This window comes from Calonectris borealis, chromosome 1 (genome assembly GCF_964195595.1).
Source record: "Calonectris borealis chromosome 1, bCalBor7.hap1.2, whole genome shotgun sequence".
Classification (NCBI taxonomy): domain Eukaryota; kingdom Metazoa; phylum Chordata; class Aves; order Procellariiformes; family Procellariidae; genus Calonectris; species Calonectris borealis.
Window position 1 is genome coordinate 94017350 of NC_134312.1, and position 25702 is coordinate 94043051.

At 43.1% G+C, this 25702-nt stretch overlaps 1 protein-coding gene, 1 long non-coding RNA gene and 2 other non-coding genes across 9 annotated transcripts in view; 3 read left to right on the plus strand and 1 right to left on the minus strand.

Annotated features, from left to right (window-relative positions):
• The first annotated feature begins 132 nt into the window (after positions 1-132).
• On the plus strand, positions 133-22163 carry TTF2 (transcription termination factor 2). Of its 6 annotated transcripts, none has more exons than XM_075167462.1 (23): positions 133-199; positions 326-441; positions 675-761; positions 1495-1561; positions 2035-3006; positions 4523-4649; positions 5768-5959; positions 6194-6351; positions 7406-7487; positions 8190-8303; positions 9258-9408; positions 10082-10187; positions 11220-11410; positions 12865-13018; positions 13816-13907; positions 14680-14762; positions 15243-15382; positions 16144-16314; positions 16917-16975; positions 18078-18231; positions 19811-19893; positions 20931-21005; positions 21818-22163. In XM_075167462.1, exons 2-23 carry the CDS (start codon positions 359-361, stop codon positions 21960-21962), a joined length of 3486 nt encoding a protein of 1161 aa, XP_075023563.1. In that variant the 5' UTR covers positions 133-199; positions 326-358; the 3' UTR covers positions 21963-22163. The 6 variants fall into 6 exon arrangements, 5 of the variants coding, with proteins under 5 accessions (XP_075023563.1, XP_075023554.1, XP_075023574.1 ...); XM_075167453.1 differs by having other exon boundaries at positions 326-437; XM_075167473.1 differs by lacking the exon at positions 9258-9408 and having other exon boundaries at positions 326-437; positions 11204-11410.
• Positions 22164-22826: 663 nt separating this feature from the next.
• Positions 22827-25702, minus strand: part of LOC142090225 (uncharacterized) — an 8766-nt gene continuing 5890 nt past the window's right edge. Inside the window, exons 4-5 of the long non-coding RNA XR_012676465.1 lie at positions 25599-25702; positions 22827-25173 (exon numbers count right to left, since the gene is read on the minus strand). The exon at positions 25599-25702 is cut by the window's right edge and continues 32 nt beyond it. This is a non-coding gene — a long non-coding RNA (uncharacterized LOC142090225). The remainder of the gene's footprint in view (positions 25174-25598) is intronic.
• TRNAL-CAG (transfer RNA leucine (anticodon CAG)) lies at positions 24809-24891 on the plus strand. Its single transcript has one exon. It is a non-coding gene; the product is annotated as a tRNA-Leu (tRNA).
• Positions 25196-25269, plus strand: TRNAI-AAU (transfer RNA isoleucine (anticodon AAU)). The gene has a single exon. It is a non-coding gene; the product is annotated as a tRNA-Ile (tRNA).

The window sequence follows — 25702 nt, forward strand, 5'->3', positions numbered from 1 at the left end:
GAACCTGCGCGGAGCTGGGCGTGGGGGAGCGAAGGGGGCGGGGAACAGTGAAGTCACAGAGCAGCGGCGATTGGCTCTACCGCACCCTTGCCCCGTTCTGATTGGATAGTCTGCAGGCGCGGGGTAGGATTGGCTGATTTCAAAACTGGGCGTGGCGGTTCTTGCCCGGCGATGGAGGCTGTGTCGTGCGCGGAGCACGGTGAGAGGAGGCGGCGGTGGCGGGGGGGTCCCGGTCCCGGTCCCGGTCCCGGTCCCGGTCCCGGTCCCGGTCCCGGTCCCGGTCCCGGTCCCGGTCCCACCAGCTTCCCTCTTCTCCGCCCTGCAGGGTCCCTCTGCTTCCTGAAGACGGGCGTCCGCGATGGCCCCAACAAGGGGAAGAGCTTCTACGTATGCGGAGCGCAGGGCCCGGCGGCCTGCGGCTTCGTCCTCCCGGCGCCGTAGGTGCAGGGCGGGAGGGCCTCCCCGCTGGCGTGGGGATGTGGGGGGCGGGACACACGGCCGTTTTGAGGGAAATTCAGTGCTATGTCAGCAGGAATAAACTTTTATTTTCTTAGCCACGTAGTCTTTGAGAAGAATCTCCAAGTATTTTGTCCCAAGTAATTGTTTTTGCCGTTGCTGTTCCCTGGGCAGCCTGTCTTGTCTTTATTCTACCTCTTTTCCTTTCCTCTTTCCAGCATTCCTGCTTCTCACTGCTTGATCCACGAGGGATGCATGGTGGAGCTGCAAGTCCTGGTTCAGCAGCAGGACAGAGATGAATACCAGTAAGTTCCTCAAAGTGGAAACAAAGGTTTGTTGTACAGGTTTGAATGTTTGGAATTGTTTGATGGTGGCTGGCTTGCCAATTTCCTTCTAGAAAAAGGCTCATCCAGCCTTGAGGCCTTCACTTAGCGTGTTTCAAAATGTTTGCTACTTTTATTAACAATTGTATTCGATGGTATAAACCTAAGTGATCAGATAATGTTTGTTTTTAACAGAATTGAACAGGGCTCTGTGGCTGGGTTCATCCAAGACTCACGTTGGTTGCACTGAATTCACCAATATTAATTCTGATAAAGTTCTTGCAGCAGTCCTGGTTGACTGCCAGTTTAAAAAAAGACCACATCCAAAGTTTTTGTGTTCCTGCGGTGCTTTAAAGATGAGGTGGCCTGTGCAGTGGAACTAAAAGAATAGGTGTTTCTTTACACCTTGAAATCATAGGATGCTTCTGAGGCTTTGAACATAGGCAATATTTTTGCCTGAGCAGTTATTTTTTTTTATTGCTAAAATTAAAAAACAAATAACCCAAAACCCTAGGAACCTTTATCCAGAGAATGATGCTTTTTTAAAAAGCTTTGTTGCCAATGTTCATGGCCTTTGGCTATGCAGGAGTCTGGATGTAAAGTGCAGATCAAGAGAACTTGTCTGTGATGTTTTTGGTGCAAAGTACTTTTTAAAGAACACTTAGAGTTCCCTTACTGGCTCCTGCAGTTCAAATCTTGTTTTATTCTTTGGTAGGTTGTTTTCCCGATGCCTTAAAAGTAAGTTGAATGGGAAGAAATGGTGTGCAAGCATCCCATGGCAGGTATGAACGTTTCATTTGTATTATAGCGTCAGCTTATTCCAGCATGACTTTTCATTCTGTGTACTGTCATCATCTCTGAGACTATATAGTGGGAGAATTTGTATTTTCTAGCTGAAAAGCATATCAGCCTGCTGTCCTCCAGATGAGACTTCTCTTACTCCTAAATTGTGTGAAGTAATCGCTGTTCTCCAGTCCTAAAAGAAACTTGGGTTTGATCTCTGGCCATCCTCTTCTCTTGAGGATGATGTTGTTGGGATTTGATTACCAAAAAACATGGGAATGGCAAAGAAAACAGAAAACCAGCAGATTTGTTTTGTTTTCCTTGTAAAATGTTTATCCTGATCCTGTTAAAATGATAGGAAAGAGGGTGTTCGTAGAGAATGAAGTCTTGCTTGAGATGATTAAATTGTGTGCATAGTTAGCAAGCTTTAACAATTTGTACGTTAGCACTTGCTCACTTGTATATATTGCAGGACCCCAAAGCTACCAAAGTGTCAAAAACCTTGGAATCACAGCCCAAGACAGCACCTCTCTTTAATCCCAGCGGCCAAAGAAATCCGTTCAAAGTGATAGACAAGAATTGTGAACCATCATCCTGGAAACAAATTGAGCAAGGCAATGGAGAGGAAAGTAAAGCAAAAGGAGTAAAAGCAGAGAAAGAGGACATGCTGGTGTCACATAAAGAAAAGAAATCAACCTCTGATTCCTCCATAGAGAAAGAACCTCTAGAAGGGCTGAAAACTAAAGAGAAGCAGTCCACAGGAAATAGGAGTGATCCAGAACTAAAAGAAAGCACAGTGTCTGAATCTAAACTTGGTCTTTCTGAGACTTGGGGAGGGAAAAACAGCAAAAAGAAAGAGAAATATGGTGGCGGTGGCAGGGAATCCAAGAAGTCTTCTGAGTGTGTGGAGGAAGAGCCAGGCGGGAGATCAAAGCTCTTTCCCCTAAGTCTTGGAAAGCAAAGTACAAGTACTAAGCCTCCAGAGGAGGAACAGCTCGGAGAGAAAAGCTTAAAAAGCTGTGGGGGTAAAGAAACCAGAGAGAAAGAATACATTGGTGGGAAGAATGGAGAAAAGAAATCGATGTCCAAAGAAGGTGTGATTTCCCCAGCAGTACCACAATCGGCGTTGCAACATACTGCCCTGAAGGGAGGAGCAGAGCCAGTGCCGCCCAAGACACAAATCAGACCAGGGCTGGGACAGCCTGCTGATGAAGTCTCTGGCAGTGACACTGATGAAGTAGGATTTGTTTATTCCTCATCAGGTAAAAGTAAACCTGAGAAATCAGTTGAGGGTTTGCAGTCAAGAGAGATTCCTTCAGGAAAATCAGGGAAGAGTATGGAGGGGACATCTTTGCCAGGAGCTGCAGCATCACATCACATGGAAGGACCCCAGGACCCTAAAGCTCTTCACAACCATCTTGTAGTCCAGCTGAAACAGAAGAAGGTCATTTATTGTACCTATTATTCCTTTTTTTTGGTTCTATGTTCAGGGTGACTTCCCTTACTCGTGACAGGCATCCGAATATGGTATCCCCTCACAGCAGAAACTCAAAATATTTGGATAGTTTAGGGAGATGGGGCAAGGGAGGGAATTCAGCCTAGGTACAGGCTAGTTGTTTTAAGCCACACAGGAGATAATTACTCCTAAGGTAACACAACCTTCTGCATTTGGGGGTGCTCAGTTTTGACCTGCCTGAGGTTGTGTCTGTCTTTTACCCAGAAAGTCATTTGCATAAGATGGAACAGTGCACAGCCAGCTTAACCTTTTTAAATAATGTGGCTGTTTCCGGTGGTCTCTCTTGGCCTTGTGGAATAAGAATGATCTGGTCATGAAAGGTCACACTAAGAGGAAATAAACTACCTGTCTGTGTGCTTTTTTTAATAATTGCCAATAATTATGTTTCATAGTTTTTATTATAAAAACCCCTGTTTGCCTAGAGCTCAGAACAGAACCTCAAAATAAACAGTCAGAACTGTCATTCCTGCTAGTATAGAAAGAAATGTACAAGTAGATTGAACTTTCGGTGCTTTGAGAGATGTTAAGATTTTCAAAGTCACTTGACTACCTGTTCATCCTGTTTCATAAAAGGGGGAGGCCCTGCATGCTTCCATGTCTTCTAAAGAACACTAATGGTTAGTTTATTTTCTGCTAAAAGACTATTTAATCACACTGAATGGCACTTAAATGCTTTTGGAGATTGTAGAACAGTATCAAAATACAAATTACTATGTCATTAGATTAGTGTTTTTAAACTTCTGAGTTAATTGTTCTCTCCTGGCAGAGAGCTTGTGTCCTGGGATAAAGTTAATTTTCTTCCCAGTAGCTGGTCTAGTGCTGTGTTTTGGATTTGGTATGAGAATAATGTTGATAACACACTGATGTTTTAGTTGTTGCTAAGTAGTGTTTAGACTAGTCAAGGACTTTTCAGCTTCCCATGCTCTGCCAGGTGCACAAGAAGCTGGGAGGGCGCACAGCCAGGACAGCTGACCCCAACTGGCCAAAGGCATATTCCATACCATATAATGTCATGCTCAGTATATAAACTGGGGGGAGTTGGCTGGGGGGCAGCAATCGCTGCTTGGGGATGGGCTGGGCACCAGTCAGTGGGTGGTGAGTGGTTACATCACTTGTCTTGGGTTTTTTTTTTGTTGGTGGTGGTTTTTTGTTTGTTTTGTTTTTTTTTTCCCCCTGGGTTTTGTTCCTCCCTCCCTCCCTCCCTCTCTCTCCTTCTTTTACTTCTCATTACAATTTATTATTATAATATTTTATTTCAAGTATTAAACTGTTCTTATCTCAAACCACGAATTTTCTTTTGCTCTTCAAATTCTCTCCCCCATCCCACTGGGGCGGGGTGGGGGGATGGTGAGCGAGCGGCTGTGTGGTGCTTTGTTGCTGAATGGGGTTAAACATGACAGCTTGGTAAGCGCTCTCAGGTTTTGCATTCTTTTTTGTTTTGCAGAGTACATTGGCTACAGTGAACATTCAGCTGCTGCCAGATAAAGGGGAACGGTTATTAAAGCAAGTGCAGGATTTGGAAGCTGCACTCAGTGCTCTTAACATTTCGCCAGCAGACACTACTGAAAAAGGTAGGGCTAAATTTTTTTGCCCCAGAACTTTACAAAACAGTTTGTCTTACTATAGTTGTTAATATTGAGGAAAAATGGCATAAACTTCTATATGGCATGTGACCTATATAAAGTTTGTCTGTTGAGATTCACTGAAGATGAAAAGTGTTAGTTGCAAAGTGTGTGTCTGGGAGAGGATGAATGGAACAACTCAGCGTTTCTTCTGAAGTGTGGTGGCTTCCCAAGAGAGTTTCCTCCCATGGTTAGGACCCAGGGCTAGTTCTGTGTCCAGCTTTGGCTACATGACTGAGGCAGGTATGCCTCTGAGAACTTGCTAGTGAAGTGTTAACTTCCTCTTTGTTGCAGTATGGAACCATGCTGCTTATGCATGTTTTGGCTGCTGTGTCTGAATGTTTAAGTTACCAAATGCAAGATAAGCAGCTTCCAGTGTGCCATTCCTGTAAAGTCCATTAACTAGTACTAATCACCTGTGGAAGAGAGGCATTCTGTTGAGTTACCTGTACGATCACCTCAACAGGAGAGTTATTTAGTGATCATAATATCAATTGTGTTGATTAAAAGATCCAGCTTGACAACTCTAGAAACCGAGGATCTCTAGCAAAGAAACTCACAGGCCACCACACAACAAGCAGTCCCAATGTCTTATACCATATCTGGTTTTAAGCAAGACAGACCTTTCCAGGAAAGATAGAAAAGCTCAGAGTTTTTGGCCCATTCGTTCTTGGATGTTTTGATAGTTTTTGTGACCAAAACATTGACAAGAAAGATGTCTTTAAAAGGAATAAATCCTCTGGGAACAGTGTGCAGAATTGACCTCGTGTTTGCACTAATCTGATCACACTTGCAAAGTTCACTGTGTTGGTATAAACCACACCTTGAGGCTTGAGCTGAACTGCATTGCCTGTCACGTAGGAGCAGGCTAAGAGCATGCATGTTAGTAGTTGCAGTGGCTCAGCTGATACGGTAACCTGCTACCCTGCCGTTAAATCCGTGTGTCCACTTAATAATATTTTGCAAGCAGACCATTGGGCAAAACAAAGACCCTTCTCTGGGCTGTAACGCAAGGCTCTGGGGTCCATTGTGCAGCCTTTTCAACCTGCAATTCCTTTCTTCTTAAGGGGAGAATAGTGCAAGCAGTGGCTGTCGTGAGGAATCTTTGCCTAACCCATTTGGCAGGCCAGGCGGTACAAAGTTGATAACGCCACTACCGCTCCAGGATCCTACAGCAGGGACCTCTTCAGGCTCACACAGTCACCCCTCGGCTGCTGCTACTTTGGATTCCAGTGAATATTGTGGCCATGGTTTTGGAAGTAAGTATGGAAAGACCTTATTTTCATTAAAGAGAACACTGGTGAGGACTAGTTTTGAAAGAATCCTGCAACTTGTTGGATATATGCGAGAGTACTAAACCTTTTTTGGTACTGTGAACTGCGTACTGCCCCTCGGGCATCTGTAGCCACTGAGATCAATCTCTGAGATGAAAGATCTGCTTGGGAGAGTTAGCTTTGTAAACACTCCTCATGCATAATACTGTATCTTTCCAGTGAACTCTGGTGTGCAGAGTCTATATGGAGGAAGAATGACAGAAGACCGAATCAGGGCTGTACACAGTGCCACAAGTGATGCTATTAATCATCTTCACAAATCTCTGGAATCCTGTCCAACAGAGCAGACAGTAGCTGAAGATCCCTCTGGATTGAAGGTGAGTTGGCAAGGATGGAGGATGTTGTGCTGCTGAGCTTAGAGGTTTACTGTTACCTCCATCACGAAGCGTAACATCAGGGTGATATGCTAGAGCATCCTGTCCTTTCGCATTTTACTTTGCAGTTTTCAACCTGCTGGAAAGAGATGCTCTAATTACTTCTAACCTATGAGAGTTGCTTCAGATTGGCAATACTGATGTTCTACCCTCCTCCTGTGGTGTCTTCAGAAAATTTAGCACTTGCACGAAGTAGTAGTACCTAAGACAAAGCAACCAACTCACCACCATTTGTTTGTATACGTCTGGCAGAGCAGAGGCAGGTCTAGTGAGAACCTTATTATTACTCTTTTCTCCCAGTTAGGTCTCCCAGTGAGCTATAAGAAATAGTCTTTTTAAAGTGTTGCAGATGATTGAGTTCATGCAACCCAATGGACTCCAGAATAGTCAGTTCTGATTTGCCAAAGACCAACTCTTTATCTGTGCGGTGGGGCAGAACCCATAGTTGAGGTTATGTGCAAGGTATTGTAAGGCACATACCTCTACAAGATGGTGTGTTGATGTATATATGTTGTGTCACTTGCCAGATCCACTTGGGCCCTTTTCAGTGCTGGGGAAGGCCATTTAATGTCTTATGGTGATAGTATGTAGTCTGTCTTCCTGTCTTTTAAGAATCTGTAGGGGTCTTAGACTTAGTGAGAAAAGGGGAAGTATTCTTAATACCCCTCCTTGACAGTGATGCCTGTTGTGAGCAAGGTAGACTTGGGTGGATCTTCCACCTGAATGAGCCACCCTCGCATGCTCTCAGAGCACTGTGAGGTGCTAGGATGCTTTGTCTGTAAAGCATTAGCGAGACTGATCTGTGGTACTGCTGACCCCCTGTCTGCAGGAGTTGCTCATCTTGGGTGTCCCCGTCCATGTGGGAAAAGAACAGGTAGGCAAACTCCTTTTAGTAAGATTGTAGTGGGACAGTTCACCTGGATAATTTGGTACAGGAAGCAGAAGTGTCTGAAGTTTGCAAGATGTTTCCTTCAAATCCTCTGTCTCGCCCTCTCAGGTTCCACTGCTGCCGCACCAAAAACAAGCGCTCGCATGGCTACTCTGGAGAGAGAGTCAGAGACCATGTGGAGGAATTCTGGGTAAGCAACAGAACGGGAAAGTGGATTCTGGGGGGCAGATTTATGGTAGCAAAAGCTTGGTGTGGCTGAGGGAACTGGGACTGTTTAGCCTGGAGAAGAGGAGGCTGAGAGGAGACCTTATCGCGCTCTACAACTACCTCGAAGGAGGTTGTAACGAGGTGGGTGTTGGTCTCTTCTCCCAAGTAACTAGCGATAGGACGAGAGGAAATGGCCTCAGGTTGCGCCAGGGGAGGTTTAGACTGGATATTAGGAGAAATTTCTTTACCGAAAGGGTTGTTCAGCATTGGAACAGGCTGCCCAGGGAAGTGGTTGAGTCACCATCCCTGGAGGTATTTAAAAGATGTGTAGATGTGGCACTTGGGGACATGGTTTAGTGGTGGACTTAGCAGTTTTAGGTTAACGGTTGGACTTGATGATCTTAAAGGTCTTTTCCAATGTAAATGATTCTATGGTTCTATAACTTACTCGGAAGCCCATAACTAGTTATTTTGTAGGCATGTCAAGGGGCTTGTTTTTCTGTGCCCTTTGACCAATTACAGGTATTAACCCATTACTAAATCATACCCTGAAATGATCAGATGTGTATTTTTATTTCCAGGGCTCCCCAGGGCAATTTCTGTTGCAGTATTTACCTCAGTGTAGATCTGAGCTAGGGGGGCTCATTTTTGCAGGTCATCACAACTTCTGTTTGTCTCTTTCCAGCGGATGACATGGGCTTGGGGAAGACCCTAACGATGATTGCTCTCATTCTGGCCCAGAAGCAGCTGAAGACAGAGAAAAGAAAGGAGAAGTTAGAAATATGGCTATCCAAAAACGGTACAGAATTGTTTCCGTCACACAGTACATGCATTATGATGCAATGCCATTTGAAATGCCCAAAGCGTTATAGGCTAACAGCTTGTAAAACAACAGGCTCTATCTGTGCTCACTTCCTTTCTGTAGGACAATTCCGTGGGGCTTAATGTTTACTGCACTCCCTTGCAAGGCTTTTCTCTTGATCAGTGTCATTTGTTCTTCCATTGGATGTGTAGGATTTCCCAACTCATTGCTTTATACTGTTTTGGATTTTTTTTATTGGTTAGTTTCCTGAACCAGGTAAAGTCAGCATATGCTGTTTTGAAAAAAGTTTCATAGTTTTTTCAACATATACAAACATATGCATAGTTTTCATAGCATAAGGACGTAAATGAGTTACTACTCACCTCCTTGTCACTGATTTTTTTTTTCCCTTTTTCCCCCATAAGATTACTTTTCTCTTGTCCATGGAGATAAGGGATGTTAGAGTTTTTAAACAGTATAGTTTCTGTGTCCACAACCTGTCACTGTCTCTATTTTCATGGAATTAATTGGACTACTTTTTCCTGTTTTGCCAAGTTTACTGACTGTGTGTTTGTTTTCCCGTATGTGGTTCAAAATGGTAAAATACCAGTCTTCTAGAACAGGAAAGAACTGTATTCTTAGGAGAATATTTGGAACTGTATTCTTAGGAGAGATCAGGGTTAGTTCCTGAATTCTAACCTTTCAGCTTATCCAAAGGAAGTGCACAGATATATAGTATAACTGAGTGGAGAGCAAGTGATGCTTTAGTGTTTAAGTACAGTTTTTTCCACCCAGAACTAACAGTCCCCAGGAAGGCAATGTTGGAGATGTCTGCTTCACAAACTGTGTTCACAGGAAAGTTGGACCAATCTTCTTAATTGTTGTGACTTTCTAAAACTTCTGTAGTCTAATGTGAAGACATTGAAATCTGTCTGCAATATTTCCCTGCAGATTCCACTGTTATCCCTTCCCACAGCACTTTAATCATTTGTCCTGCATCCTTGATCCATCACTGGAAGAAAGAGATTGACAGACACGTGGGCTGTGGCAAACTGAGGGTGTATTTGTACCATGGGCCAAACAGAGATAAACATGTAGAGGCGTAAGTGCTAAACCATAAATATGACCAAGAAAAGTAAAATACTACTTGGTGAGAGATTGTGTATATCAGAGTTGAAATTCAGTAGAATGATGGAAGAACCTGAAGTATGGAAATGTGGAAGATCCAGAAGGTCAGGCTGATGTCTGCTGTCAAGGTGTATATAGCAAAACCTTTATGGCCTGTACCCATGCCGAGTGGTTCTGGTGCAGGCTATTGCTGTTCCTGATAACAAAAAAAAAAAGATGTACATTCCCTGAAACATTTTTTGCTTGCAGAGACTGTCAGTGGCAGTTTCTTCCATGCTTGTGCTTTGTGGTTGTGTATTTTTTTTATCAGCTGCATGTATAGATCAGAAAATTGTCTACACCGCTTTAGGTCATGCTGTGCAGTGTTTCTAGGTCCCAAATTCTAAGTAGTGTTCCTCTCATGTGGAGTGCATTCTATACCACTGGCTTTTACCGTCTTGAGCTTGCTGTGTCTACTTTCAGTATCCATAAAATGGGGACAACGTGCCCTTCCTGTTTGACTGCTATGAAGCTCTGTTTTCTGTAAAACTCTGCGCTTCAGCTCTTGTAGAACTGGCTTCTTAAACCTTGAGCAAGCATTTTGTCTGCCTTGCAAAATAAATTCCTCAGCTGTTCTTATTCCTAATTACTATTTTCCTTTTGTGCAGACTCTCTGAATATGATGTTGTTGTCACAACCTACAGCCTTCTCTCCAAGGAGGTTCCCACAAGTAAAGAGGAGGCGAAAGTCCCTGCTGAGGACCATGATGTGGGGGTGAGAAGCCATATTCTTGATAGAGGATTGCCTTATCATTTTGTTCTGAGGTGTTGCAAACCATTATTGTTTCAAGTAGCACCTTATGTATGCTACAGTGAGCAGCGAGTTGAATTTTTTTTTTCCTGTCAGTCCCCTGTTGAGTTTGCACAATAAAAATAAAGTGATGAGAGAAAGTGCTGTGAAGTGCAGAAAGAAAAATATTCACAATAAATCTGTTCTGTAGTAATACAGAATACGCTACATTGAATAAATTGAAATGTCCTAAAAAGTAATTTTAAGAGCGCAATGGTGAATCTCATACTCCTCCTTTCAAGGTGAGACCGTAAAGGAACCCTAGAATCTCCTGTTTGGTGTTCTTTGCTGCTTGAAGCGCTAATGTCACTTTAAACTACCAGAAACCTGTCGCGCTTAGGCTCTGGGTCAGTCTGAACTGAGACTGTGGCAGCTTACGTGCTGCACTCTTGAAGAAACAGCAGTGTATTTGCTAGGCTATGAAAATAATAAAGTGATTGATGAATGCTTACTGAACTTGGCTACACAGTATGGAGGAAGTCCCTTGCTGGTGGATATTTTTGCCTCCTACCTCTGTGCACAGATCTAGATATAGCTCTTAAAGCAAACAGGCCTTTGAATTTCCTGAAACTTCAAGGCGGCATCTATAAAAAAACTGTAGAGAGATCAGAATAATTATATGTTGTCCTTGGTCCCAGCCTAGCAAAATTTTACTGATATGGAATGCCTCTTGGGAAGAAAGAGGTGATAAAACGTTAAAAGCAAGAAAAACAGCAGAAAATTAGAAATTGTTATTAAGAACAGGCAAACGTTACATTCTTTGGCTTATAAACTTTTATGGAAACTTTGGAGAGATTATTTTTTTGAGAGCATCTCTTACATGACAGTAAAAGCTCAGATTACTGCCAAATAACATCAGGAAAAGGCTTCTTGCTGGAAAAATGTGTTTGCTTGTAACTCTTTAGAGAGCCTAGCAACGTTATTTTCTGTGTTATAAATAGTCTGATTTTCTTTCAGAGTGGGTCATCTCCCTGTTCCCCTCTGCTCAGGGTAGCTTGGGCTCGAGTTATATTGGATGAAGCTCACAATATTAAAAACCCTAAGGTTCAAACCTCTATAGCTGTGTGCAAACTGAGAGCCAGTGCCAGATGGGCTGTCACCGGGACGCCGATACAGAACAACTTACTGGACATGTACTCTCTCCTGAGGTGAGCCGACTGCACATGAGGCACATGGACAGGGCCCCCATTCCAGTAATTCTTCTTTGACAAAGTGCTGAAGTTGTTTCTAAGTTTGAGAGGTTTCTAAGATATGCAGGGTACTGAGATGAGGTGTATTAACGCTTCAGGCACTGGATTGCAAATTCTGTGGCTGAAGCATTGTGCAAGGCTGACCATGTGTCTACTGTTGTGTGTAGCTATTCTGCTTTCATAGAGGGCAAAGGGGAAATTACTTCAGATCTCCTATGTCTCCAAGAAGAATATCCATAAAACCAATTTTAATGAACAGAAGTTTTGTGCGATAATCCTTGTTCCTACTAGGGCAGCCTGGGAGGACCTTATTAAAGAGTGTTGTGCAACAAGGACATTGAAGGAAAGGGTGAAAACTTTGGCTTCTCTAAACAAATGATAAGCAGGTTAAACTCCGTGCTCCTCATTACTGAGGGGGGAAAGATTGTGAAGGGTGTTGGAGAACCAGAGAGAACTTGCATTTGAAATTAATTTTGGATAATTTAAATTAATTTTAAATTAAGAGGTACGGGATTTTGAAATAACGAATGAATATGCTTTTTGGCAAGTGTCTGTGCTTCATTTGCTGGTGATGCTTGAGACATAATGAGCTAAGGGGAAGTGATGGGTTCAGAACCAGAAAGATGCTTTCACTGTGCTAGTGATGGTAAGACTTTTGAGCAAACAAGTTATTGGCGTCCTTACACTGGAAGTGTTTTACTGCTTCTAGCAGTTGTGGCTGAACTGGAAATGGTTTATTTTGGATAGCAAGGAATTTGGTTCTGGTCTGTTGTGGTTTAACCCCAGCCGGCAACTGAGCACCACACAGCTGCTTGCTCACTCCTCCCCGATGGGATGGGGGAGAGAATCGGAAGAGTAAAAGTGAGAAAACTCGTGGGTTGACATAAAGACAGTTTAATAGGGAAAGCAAAAGCCACGCACGCAAGCAAAGCAAAACAAGGAATTCATTCACTACTTCCCATCGGCAGGCAGGTGTTCAGCCATCGCCAGGAAAGCAGGGCTCCATCACATGTAATGGTGACTTGGGAAGACAAACACCATAACTCCGAACGTCCCCCCTTCCTCCTTCTTCCCTCAGCTTTATATGCTGAGCACGATGTCATATGGTATGGAATATTCCTTTGGTCAGTTGGGAACAGCTGTGTCCCCTCCCAACTTCTTGTGCACCCCCAGCCTACTCGCTGGTGGGGTGGTGTGAGAAGCAGAAAAGGCCTCGACTCTGTGAAAGCACTGCTCAGCAATAACTAAAACATCCCTGTATTATCAACACTGTTTTCATCACAAATCCAAAACATAGCCCCGTACTAGCTCCTATGAAGAAAATTAACGATCCTAGCCAAAACCAGCACATTCAGGAGTAACTGAAGAACTTTTCTTCCCTTGGTATGAAGTGTCCTTCCCTTCTGTTGTAGGTTTTTACGTTGCTCTCCTTTTGATGAATACGAAGTGTGGAAGTACCAGGTAGATAACAACACAAAGAAGGGAGGAGAGAGGCTAAGCCTCTTAACCAGGAGCCTCTTATTACGGAGAACCAAGGACCAGCTGGATTCAACTGGCAAGCCCTTGGTAAGAACTTCACCCTCCACAACCAGACAATCATTCTGTTGTTTTTGTTGCAGCAGCCAGTCAGTTCTTCACATGCACAAGTTTGTTTATGAGTGGTTTTTTCTGTCTACTGTAGTCTCTTGAGCAAGAGGAATGAATGCTTGTGGGATGCTTTGGTTGCTTATCCAGAAAGCAGAAATATTTAATAATAACAGAATAATTAAACCTTTTAGTTATAAATCACATGCAGATGAGAATATGTCAAGTAATTGCAAGTAGATGCCCACTTAATGGAAAGTTAGTCTAGGTCTCTGAGCTAGCCTAGATCGCTGAGAATTAAAGCTGCTGTGTGTCAAATGGATCTGGTGCATGCTGGGGCATTGGCTTTCTGCATTACCCTTTACAAATAATCTGTTAAACTGAGTATTAGGTCATTGGTGTGTCTGTAAGCCTTTAAAAGGTGTAGTTTTGGTGTACTGTCTGATTCTGAATGGGGAACTGAGAAGCTACTTTTACAGCACGTTAAATGAATCCCTCCATGGTAGCTATGTAGGAGTCAATGCTTAGTTGCCCATGCCTTTTGCTGTCAGATGATTTGCAATAAAGATTTTTATCTTGAGTGTTAATCAGGCTACTTGGAGTTCTCTGGGTATATCTGTTGTGTCATAATTGCATTAATGTGAATAACTTTAATGAAGAAACAAACAGCCATCTTCTGAAACTCAGAATACTATGTTAAATCTTGGAACACTGGTGTTTGTGGTGATGTATAAGATTTTTGCACTATATACATCTGATCCTCTGTATTTTTACTTTAGGTATCTCTGCCCCAGCGTAGAATGCAGTTGCATCAGTTAAAACTTTCAGCAGAGGAGCAGTCTGTATACAATGTGCTCTTTGCAAGATCCAGGTATGAATGTGGGAAGAGATAAGCTATTTTGTGGTTTTGTTTCTTACTAGTATGAAAAATCAGAAAGAGAAATCCACTTTAGATAAGAAGAGCTTTTGGACAAATTCCTGTTAATTTTTTCCCTTTCTGACTATCTGTCAATCATGTTTGAGAATATATCGCTTGTTCTGGTAATAGTTGAAACGGATGCATTCCTTTTCTCTTATATGTTCGTGCCTTGTATGAGCTTCTAGCCTTTCACTTAGTCTCATTGATTTCAAGACTCCAAAGATTTGGAACTGCAACAGTAGTTCTTAAATGATGATGTGCCGGCACCTGTAAAGGAGAGAATTTCTCTTCTTTGCCCTGTGATATTTATACAATCGGAAATTATGCTGGCCTTTCCAGACAGCTGTAATGCAAGCCAGCATCACTTTGTGTTCTCCCAGGGTCTCTTTCAACAGTGTTGCTATAAAGAGTCTTCCTTCCTTTTAAATATACATTTAAAGATGTCCTTTTATTATGAGGAATGTTGTCCATTGGGCCCTGGCTCTTACTATACTCAAGGTATTCCAATAAGCAGACTTGCTTCCTCTTGTGTTTTCCAAAATGGATCTTGGTTTTGGTCATATTCAAGTTAAACAAAACTGAGGGGTTTTTGTGCTCGTTTTGTGACTAAATGATTCATGAAATCTTCCTTACCTTAACGCATCATCAGCTTGCTTGTTAAGCTCAGGTCCCTCTCGTCTTTTTTCCTGCTGTAAATCCCACAGTCTTTGTCTTGTTTTCCTAGGTCAACGCTACAATCCTACCTAAAGAGACAAGAGCAGAAAAATGAAGGCAGAGAGTATGCTGGTGGTAACCCGTTTGAGAAAGGTTTGAGAATACCCTCCCCTGAAAACATTTGCAGAAGTGACTCTTAAGTGCACAATTAAGGAGGGGGAACAGACCTGGCCACATGAGGTCAGGACTTAGAAATTCTTTGGAAAATGCTTTGCTGCTCCCCTGATGTTATGAAGAATCCTACTATAATATTCTACAAGCCTGTTCTCACTGTTGTGGCTCTGGGCAAATCTCTTAACCTCCCTGGGTCTAAAATTCCCTTCTGAAATAAAGGTCTAATTGCTTAGGGAAAAGAGGTCAGTATTAGTATAAGGTATGTGGTACTCTGGTTTGTGTTGTCTTTTTTTTTTTCTTTTCTTTTAAGTGGGGTTTGATGAGTTCCTGTGTTAAATCAGGTATTTGCTTGCCTATTGGTTCTTGTTTCTTACTGATGAAACTCTTACTGGAGGTGGCTGGGCAGTGCTTGGAAATGCCTTCGAGAGCTCTTGATGTTTTGTCTTCCTTCCTTGGCAGCTGCACAAGAGTTTGGGCTCAGTCAAAAGGAATTTCTAGCAGGCTCCCAAAGTGCCTCCCAGGTCTCAAGTACTGTCCACGTCTTGTCCATGTTGTTGAGGCTCCGTCAGTGCTGCTGCCATCTCTCCTTACTGAAAGTGGTAATTGCATTGTGTTGTAGTGGTGTGGGGTTTTTTGTAGGGATTTTTTTAAGTGTTTTTGTAAGTCAACAGACTTTGTAACAGTGTTGCATCACTTAGCTAGGCATGTATGAACTGAGCCATTTCTAGGACTGTGTGTTTTACAGCCTGAGAGGTTTTACATGGCCATACTTCCTACTGAAGTGTTCCCCAGCATGACCTGTGTGGGCTATACCTTTATTCAGATTAAAAAAAAAAAAAGAGTTTTAATGGCAAAGAAGTAGTCTTGATCTTAACCTCGTCTTGAGAAGTGCACAAATACACAAATGTAGCCTATTTCAAAGGCTTATAGAGCTCTCCAACATACAGGTGCCTTGACTGAAGTTGCCTTGCATGAAGTAGACTAATCTTTCAGAAGCTCTTTGCTCTATCATATAAAGCAGCTGTAGAATAAGTCCAGATACTAAGGGAACAGGCAGGGATTTGTCTTCTAACATCTTTAATCCTGCAATTGTTAAATGCTATGGGAGGGGGAATCTGAGGAGACAGAAAATGGCTGAGCTCACATGCTTTCTGTACATTGCCCCTTCTTGGGGCAGAATTAGGGGCCAAAGGGACTGTTGGTCTGACCCAGTAGTGTTTCTTAATCGTTCTGTCTTCATATTGCGTAGCTTCCTTCAAACCGACTGTTCTCGGCAGACATTGTGCAGACTGTGGATCAGTGCTGAATTTGATCTCAGGCTTGACTCTGATCCCTTATTATATTGCTTGCTTTCCCACAGGCTCTGGACCAAGTTAACTTGAAGAGTGAAGGCCTTTCCCTCTCCATTGAGGAACAAATTAGTGCTTTGACCCTCTCTGAGCTCCAGACTCCTGATTCCAAGTCAACAGTCTACCTCAATGGCACAGCTTTTAAAACAGATATCTTTGAAATCACGAGGGAGAGCACCAAGGTATTCTGGTTGTGGTTTTCTAACCTTCCCTGAGAAGCTTGGATTTCAGCACTTTGCCTTTTAAATTGTTAATGAATTGTCACACCTTGGTAATTGCAGATCAGGCTAAGTTGGCAATTTAGATGAAATCAGGTGAGTATATTGATAGTCTGCTGAACCCCTTCTAGGAAGGCTTCAACTTATCAGGTGTTGATGGGTACTTCTAATAAAGCTGTGAGAATCTGATTGTACTGATAAACTGTCAGTGAAAATCTTGAGCACTGGATTCCCAGAAGTTTAGAAAAGCATGCATGTGAGAGCATGGTGCTTGTGAAGAGCCAGAAAAAATGGGATGGCAGCAAGAGGAAAGGTGGCAATAACTTGGGTTCTCAAAGGAAGGTTGGAATCTACAAAACATGTCTGTGTGATTTGATTTCTTAACCCTGTTTTCCATGGTGGGAGCATTCTTACTAATGACTATTAAGATATCTTGAAAGTGTGAGCACGGAAGAAATTCCAGTTGAAGAGTTATTTTGATCACTTCCTATTTTAGTGAAGAATAGCCAAGCATGAGCTGGGTTATGACAGCAAGCAGACTAACTTTTTTTTTCCGCCCCCTGCAGATAGCTCACCTCTTGGCTGAACTGAAAACTATTCAGAGTCACTCTGAGTTTCAGAAGAGGTTAGTAAACATGTCCTTTTCTTTAGTCATAGTGATTGAGAGAAGCGTGTCTCTTGACAGCAGCAGAAATAGTTTAAAACAATTGAATACAAAACTTGGGTATGATGAAACAACGGCAGTACTCCAGTAGTTGAAAGCTGATTGTGAGAAAAAATCTAAGACAAAAAAGGGTAGTTTAAGAAGTAGGTAAGTGTAAATATAGGGGAATGTGTGAGGAATCTCAGGCCTTGAGGCCCAGGAGTACTCTTCTTTTCTCCAAAAACGGAATTGGGAAGAATTTGGTTGTGCTAAGAAATGTTTGCCCTCAGCTCTGCAACCCACCCCCACCAAAAAGTGGGGGAATAAAGTAGTGGTTAAAACTGAACCTGTTTGAGATAAAGGAGTAGATTGATCAGAGGACCTAAATGTTGCTGAAGTCCTGCAGCTCTCACTATGCAAGTTGTGTGTGTCTTTGCTCTGCACCAGACTGCAGTGTTACACGATTTTCTGTGTGGTTTTGTTAAACAGTGTAGAATGCACTTACAGGTGTGTGGCTGCAAAGTAGTTACAGCTGTCTTGTTATGTTGAAGGTGGGTTGGAAGAGGAAGTCTTGTTCTTGGGCAACTCCAGAGTTGAACCATACGTAGAAAGCTTTTTTGCAAAATCTTTTCCAAAAAGCATTCCCATCATAAGAATGGGAACACCAACATTACTTTTGCTCCCTTCCAAAAGCTATCAAACAAATTATTGCCTCCCAGACTGTTTAATCCAAAAAGTGTGAGGGGTGAGAGACGCAGGGAAATCCAAGTTTGGTGTTACTATTGATTCATTTTGCAGAAAAAGCTCAGAATTGTAATTGGTAGGTGGCAATGTAAAATCCAAAAATAGAGGTGAAAGTTATAGACTTAATTTATCTGAAGTTTATTGGATATTAGCCTTCCACAGCAGATTCTCCCACTTACACCTACAGATGAATCTATTTCTGAATTGGGAAGGGACTTGGCTCCAGTTTGCAGTGGGGAAGCTTGCATGAATCATTGTCTCCTCTTGGGTGAGACACTGAAATAACCAAACTGTTACAGTACATACATAACTTGTTCTAAACACCCTTTTCCATTCCCAGTGTTATTGTCTCTCAGTGGACAAGTATGTTGAAAGTTGTGGCTCTGCACCTCCAGCGACTAGGGCTGAAGTATGCGACAGTGGATGGCTCTGTCAATCCTAAACAGAGAATGGATGTTGTGGAAGAGTTCAACAACAATCCCAAAGGGCCTCAGGTATGCAGTCAGGGCCGGGAAACAGTTACTAGCACTGCTCTGAGCAGCTGTGATAGCTGACTTCATGATTCCATTTACTGGCACCACTTTCATTTGGACCTGTAGGTGTCAAGACCAGCAGGGAAAGAGGTAAAAACAAATGTGTATCTTATAATGGGCAGGAGCAGCTGCTAAAAAGCTCCTTTTTATGTTAACCTTCTGTACAGAGATCATCTGACTCCAAAGCTAGATCAAAAGTTGTCCAAATCTTCAGTGTGTTCAAAGATGTTTTTGCCACAGACTATTGTGGAAGATATGGGGCCAGTTAGCTCTACTCAGAGCAGGTTGGTTGTTTCCAGCTCATGTCGCTGTGTTGGAAGATCTCTTTTCCTTTGTATCACCTGCTTGCCAAGGAACCTGTAAGACACTATTGTTTCCCAGCGCACCAGATACTTTGTGCCAAACTAATCCTTTTGAGAAGAGAGAATGACAACTGAATGTTTGAATGAGGCTAAAATTAACAAGAGCTTATCTCACCGTGGTATAAGGATAGGAAGATTTGGCTTGGGGTGAGAGAAGTCAGTGTTGCACACTTCCAAAATAAGGTGACCTCCTGTGACTTCTATCATTTTTGAGGTGTCTTTTTTTTTTTTGAATACTGATTAACTACAGTGTTTTGGCTCTTCTAGTTTCTAGTCTGAAATTTTGGCTAAGGCAAGGAAGTTTGCCAGGTGACTAAAGAAGTCTGAATCCAAATTCATTGTTCATAGTGGTACACTTTCATCTGAACACTGATGTTCCTGTGATTGAGGCAGGACAGGCTGTCTCCTCTGAGGATAGATCTGTGACTGGAAGGGGAGAATGTGGTGCATTAGCTTGTTTTCTTTGCTGGATTTCTTGAACAAGCTGCTATGTACAAAATAGGTATTTCTCCTTCTAGCTTTGAACTTAAAGAAAGGAAGACTTCTGCCAGTTATATGAATAGCTGACCCCTTAAACAAGATCAGGGTTTTAAGGTACCATACCATGAAATTGAGTAGTAAATATATATAGCAAGTGTCTGTCCTTAATTGAGTCTTTTTCCTGCTGTACAAGAAATCTTCTCTAAATTGACCATCTGCTATATCCCCTTTTCTCCCCAGCTACTCATCTTTTTCTAAATATCAGGTTATGTGGAAACAAAGTGAAAGGAGTGGCAGGCCATTTCAGTCCAGTTGCCTGTGTTTAAGTAATCATTACTGTTAATTCAGAATTGGTGCTGATTGCTCCCATTGTTGGCAACAGGCTGCCATCAGAGAGGCTGATGATTTGAGTGGGACACAGAGAGAGCCTGAACTTTTCTGTCCTTTCTCTAGTCGGTAAAAACTAGGGGTAATACATATGGAATGGTAGGCTGGTGTCTCTGAGCCATAACTTCCATGTCCAGGCTTCTATGCCTTATCAAGTAGCATCTGGCAAGCTCCCAAATACATAATAAATATACACATGAGGTATAAATATGATAAACAGATCCTTCAGTTCAAATTAATATGTGGAGTATATGAAGCTTTCATTTTCTGGAAACAGGCTCCTTAATTTAACTCCCTTTTGGCCTTTGAAGGTAATGTTGGTCTCGTTGCTGGCTGGAGGCGTTGGCCTGAACTTGACTGGAGGAAACCACCTCTTTCTCCTTGACATACACTGGTAAAGAGAAATAAAAGTTCTATCTCAGAGTATGTATGTAGGGCACACTGTTTTCCTTCTCACCACGTGTATTGTGACTTCTGATACAACTGGGTTAAGAGGGAAGTGTTCAGCTGAGAGTAAGGGCTAATGGTGAGTTGTAGAAAAGTGTTTTTACTACAGCCTTCTTCCAAGACGCTCTGATTTGTCAGTCCAGTGCTCACCTCCATGAAATACAGTTCTGTAGAGGTAAAAAAACAGTGGAGCATAACAGCAATCCAACGAAGCAAGTATGCAGTCTGTATCACAAAAGGGTACTGGGGACTTGGCAGTCCTTGGCTTAATTTCTTGCAGTAATAAAAATAGTACAGTAATGCCTGCAGGGAATTTGTCTTGAAACAAATTGATTGTGTTGAGCACAGTCAGTAATCAGGCATAGCTAGTGTACCTTGGGGTTTTACAGGGCTATGAAAATAGTGCATATGAGCTCATAATATTTATATGGTCTCTCAAAGTCAGAATCACAATTTTTCTAACTAAATGTTGCTCGTGGGAACTTACAAAGCAAACTAATGTGTTTCAGAATAAAACTAGCTGCTGAGTAGCAGCATTAAGGAGATGCTTCTACAATATGTAAGTTATGCCAATAAGTATTCCCTGTAACTGTGTGTCAAATGGAACCATTTCTTATGCAAATATTCTTGAGTGAAGGCCTCTCTCAATGGAGTTTGCCTTCCTGCTTCACTCTCCTCACCAGCTACTCAGCTTTCTGTGAGTACTAACTATTGGCCAGAAATACGGGGCTAGATGGAACAGTGACCTAATTCATACAGCTGACTTTTTGTGGCGTTGTAGCATAGTTCTACCAAGGACAAAGGGAAATCTGGTTGGGTGATCAAGCTAGTAAACCTAAGGTAGCCTGGGAGCAGTTTTAGTTCTACAGAGGAAGAAAACAGGATGCCCTGGAGGCAGACAAATGAGGCAAGCACAGAGGCTTTGATATTTCAGTTATTCCTGAACATAAGCCCTTAAGCTTTCTTTTTTTTTTTTTCTTGCAGGAATCCTGCTGTCGAGGACCAGGCATGTGACCGCATTTACCGAGTGGGGCAACAGAAGGATGTTGTGATACACAGGTCAGGATTTTCCTTAGCAGTAAATGAGGCTGTTGCTGCTCAGGTACTGTCTGGCTTTAGTTGGCGAGACAAGGCCTCGGTTTGAGGCTTGTTTCTTTACTTAAAGCTAGGCACAAGGTCTGGTGGGATTGGGGTTTGGGCACCGAGATAAGAGACCACATGAAAATGTTTCTGTGTGGCACTTGCCTGCACGTTGCTGTCCTGACAGCTAGCAGTAGTTCATTGTTTTTCAACCTGTGGTTTAATGGGAATGTCCTGTTCGTTCCTGAGAACAATTCAGGCACTAAGCCATTTCTCTTCTTTTATTGAGTGGAGATTTTTCACCGTGCTCCCTAAGCCTGGACCTTCCTAATATCACTAACTCGAACATATAGAGCACTTCTAATAAGTGGCAAAGTTGGCTTTTAGAAAAAGCATCTGTAATTTTAAGTACTAAAAGGCTAGCTTAGTTATTGTAAATGCACAGAAAATTCAAAGCAACTGGAATCTAAAATACTATTTAGTGTACAATGCTTTTAGTGTAATAGGGGCCATCAGTTATCAAGCAATCACTACAGGATTTTGTCACAGAATTACTATTGCTTCAGATGACCAAAATTGAGGCCTAAGGTGCATCAGACTTTTATTTGAAATGCTATAATATCTGGATATGAGAACAGCTATTTTCTGTGCAAAGGCATATTTTGTCAGTTACATAATAGGCTGTTAATTTTTAAGTGAGACAAGTCTTTGGAAATTTACTGGGCAAGTGCTTATATAATGCTGACATTTTTTCCTAGAGATTGAGATGATGTGGCTTTGGTTTTTTTCAGGTTTGTCTGCGAAGGAACAGTAGAAGAAAAGATCGTACAACTCCAGAGGAGGAAGAAAGTTCTCGCCCAGCAGGTGCTGTCAGGCAAAGGGGAGGCCTTCACTAAGCTCACTCTGGCCGACCTCAAAATTCTCTTTGGCATCTAATTATCCTTTACAATACACAATGGAAAGTGATTTTATACCCACAAGAAACTGTGCAGACTTCAGGAAAGGACTGCTGTTTAAGATGGTCACTTATTTTGAACAAATAACTACATTTCTGTAACTGTTCCGGGAGGAGAAGTTACCAACTTCAGGAATTTGGTTTAGATCGTGTATCCAAAGGTCAATAAAGTTATAAATTAAGCTATTGTTTTTAAAACACTTTTGAGTAAATACTAAAAAAAAAATTTGCTTGTTTCTTGGTTTCCTACATATGCTTTTTAGTTAGAAAACTCTTCAGGACAGGAGAAGCACAGGCATAAGTGAAACAAGAACAAGAGAGACAAGTGTGAGGTAGGAAAGTTCAGAGGTTGAGTGGTGAGGTTGGGTGGGCATGAAGGAAGCAAAAAAAACTTTTGCGCACAATGCTATAAGACAACTGTATAAACTTTAGAATGTGTAAGTAACGTAATTAAGGAAGGACTTAGAGGAATACTTCATTTTCTCTTTTGTTCCTTAGGAGGACTTTTTAGATCTAAGTGAAGAAGCATTTCTCTGCCCTGCTCAAAATATTTATTCAAGCAGGGAAGTGGATTTCTGTTATGTTCCTGTGAAACGGAACCTGAATTCCTGGTTGTTGTGGGGGCTTTTTTTTCCCTGAGTATTAATAGCGTAAGGTTTCCTTAGCGAGCCTTTTAATGTATAGACTATTTAATGTATAGACTATTCTTCCTTAGAAGATGTTTCCATTTTTTAATAGTAGATGAGTTGCAAGTCCTTGATTAATCGTTTGTATTCTCTCTCCTATCAGAAGTGGTAGGTGCAGATGAGTGATGTTTCTAGGCAAATATTTTTTTAATTGGTAGTGCATCTTCCCTGCTTCCATCTCCCTCTGCTGTGTCCCTGGCCATATCCACTGCATATTCTGGTTTTCTATTGATAGCACCATTTCTCTGGGATTTGGCACAGTTCCCATAAGTTCCGTACCAAATGAGGGCCTTTGAAGAGTTTATTTCTAATGCTAAGTGGTAAAGCATGACAAGTTAAGAGTGCTGATAAGAAACTAGATGTTGGTTCCTGTACGGTCATTCCCCATGGAATAAGGTAATAGCATTTGGTAGCCTTTTGAGTGAAGGAGAGATCTATTTGCAGATCAGTGGTTCTTGTTAGTACAACAGTGTCCTGGTGGAGTGTGATACGGCTGTGTTAGTCGTTTCTCTTACCTGCCTTGACATGATGTGCAAGTGAAGCTGTGGGATTATTCCAATTTATTGCATGGATACTGGGACTAGGGGGTACAAAAACAGTGATTTGTAATTTTTGTGTGCGTATGTCCATAAATTCAACCATGGTGGAAGTGTCTTGCGCATCTCTCAGAACCAAGGAAGGCTGCGCAACTTGGGCAATTTAACCATAATCTCAGTTTGGGGAACGCAGCACACTGCTCATTTGCCTTGCTACGCTGGTTTTCTGGAAAACGTATCGGAACATCTGTTCTCTTTCACAAAACAGGAAGCCATGGACTAAGTTTCCAAAATTACTTTATTTTGTTACTTTATTTTGGTTTGGATGTTTACATGAGCAGAACTTGGGTTATAGTTTCTTCTCTGGAGTTCATGTGCGCTCTGGTCTGAGCTCCTCTCCCTTTCCTTGGAGCTACTGTTAGCCTAGCAGGTTTCCCTCTAAGGTGTACTACTAAATACAGTTTAAATTGATCTCTTGTACACATTATCCCTTCATTCTGTGTGTCTTCCTTTGGCTGAATGTAACTGTAGTCTCCATGCAGTATAACGGTTAGGTGTATCAGATACTGCCTTGGGAATGAATTGCTTTTTCTATTTGTATGAAGTTCTCTCAAGGAAAGGGCTTCAGCCTTTCTTAGGAAACCCAAGTAACCGATGGCATATAAAGTGACATTCAGCTTAGTTCAGAGAAATTCTGAAGCTGAAGGTCTAGCATGTACTTCTAGATACTGTCTTCTGAAATGGCAAATTAATGCAGCTAAGAGAAGTGAATGAAGAATATGTGGGTTTGGTATTCAAGGTCAAATTTTTAAAGGAATTTTATGGGGTGGGGGAGAAGTGGTGGTTTTTGTTTGACTTTGGTTTGCACTATTATCTTCAGAACTGAGCAAAAATGTATCTCAAAATACTGCTAAATAATGTTAGCCCATCTGTAACCATGGTTTTGTACCTCACTGCAACACAAAATTATTAGGGCCTTGTTGAAGAAACTTCACTGTAACACTTAATATAAAGAAGATCAGGGGTTCTTTTTCTACTCCTTTGTCAAAAAGCAGTCTCCCTTTGCCTCTGACTGTCCTGAAATCTTCTTCTACAGGCTCATTAGGAGTAAAGCAGAACAAACCCTGCTGCCACCTGCTCAGAATTAATGGATGGGAGTTGGCAAGGCTGTGGTGCCTGGTGTCTCCCTAAGACTGGGTAGTATCCTGTGGCCTCTTGCAGAGGGCCGAGAGTAGCATTCACCCATGGTCGCTGATGGTGTGACAGAACAGCGTCTTACAGTGCTCAGTGGTGGTGAAGGGTGGTGTTTCCATGGGGTGGTTTATATACTGAAGGCCCTGGAGGCAGAGCAGATGCTGGAGGCCGTAACGGCAAGCTGGGAAGGTGTGCTGCCATGGCATTGCCCTTGTCCTAACCACTGGCTTCCTCAGCCCCCTTCTGCCGTTGCCTCTGTGTAAGGTGTTTCTTCGCTCCTTCAGGTGCCAGAAAAAAGCGTGCGTGCTCAGCCCCTCCTCATGAAGCAAGCTGGCAGGCGGTGGGGGCGCTCCGGGGCGGGCCGGCGCCGCGGCAGAGCCGAATCGGGCCGGCTGAAAGCGATCTCCAGCGGTCAGGATGGCCGAGCGGTCTAAGGCGCTGCGTTCAGGTCGCAGTCTCCCCTGGAGGCGTGGGTTCGAATCCCACTCCTGACAAGTTCTTTTTGTCTGTGCTCCATGAGGCGCTCTTTTGAGGTCCCGTGGCCGTGGGACTGCAGGGGTGCGTGGGGCCCGCGGGCGGGCGCGGAGGGGGCGGGCATTTCTGCATCGCGGCGAGTGGGCTAGTGGAGGAGGGAGTTGCGCACGGGACACGCGTGGTGTCCACGCGTTTGTGTCTCTGTTCGGCGCTGGTGCAGCCGTCGGGGATCGGGCCGCCCCTGCGGCGGCCGGGCGGGTCGGAGCGGCTACCGTCCCGCGTGGGATCCGCGATCAGGGGCGCTGGGTAAAAGACACATAGCGTGGCCGGTTAGCTCAGTTGGTTAGAGCGTGGTGCTAATAACGCCAAGGTCGCGGGTTCAATCCCCGTACGGGCCAGCTGCCCTTTTCGAGCCGCTGCCGGTTGTGCTTCACCCCCTGCCTTTGTTTTGCTGATTAGTGAAAGTCACGGTGCTGCTTCCTACAGCACCGGAAGGTTTGAAACACGGAAGGGAACAAAACTCGGAGGAGGAAAAAGCGTCCTTTTGGAGTTACCTGCAGTTTATTGTGGTTCACTCACAGAGCAAAGGAGGGCAAAAGCTGCTGCTGTTTTGCTCAGGGTTGTGTTGTTTTGAGAAGCCGGTGGTGTCTCTTGTGGGGAGAGGGTGCCCAGTGTGAGAATGTGATGGGATTCAGGGGGGAAAGGAGGGGTGCTGCCCAGAGCTTACCTTTCACGGGTGGTCCCCCGCTGGAGTGGACAGCTTATTTTCCTGTCTGAAAGCAAATGGCTAGAGATCCCCGCCTGTGCCAGGAAGCGCTCCTGAAGGGCAGC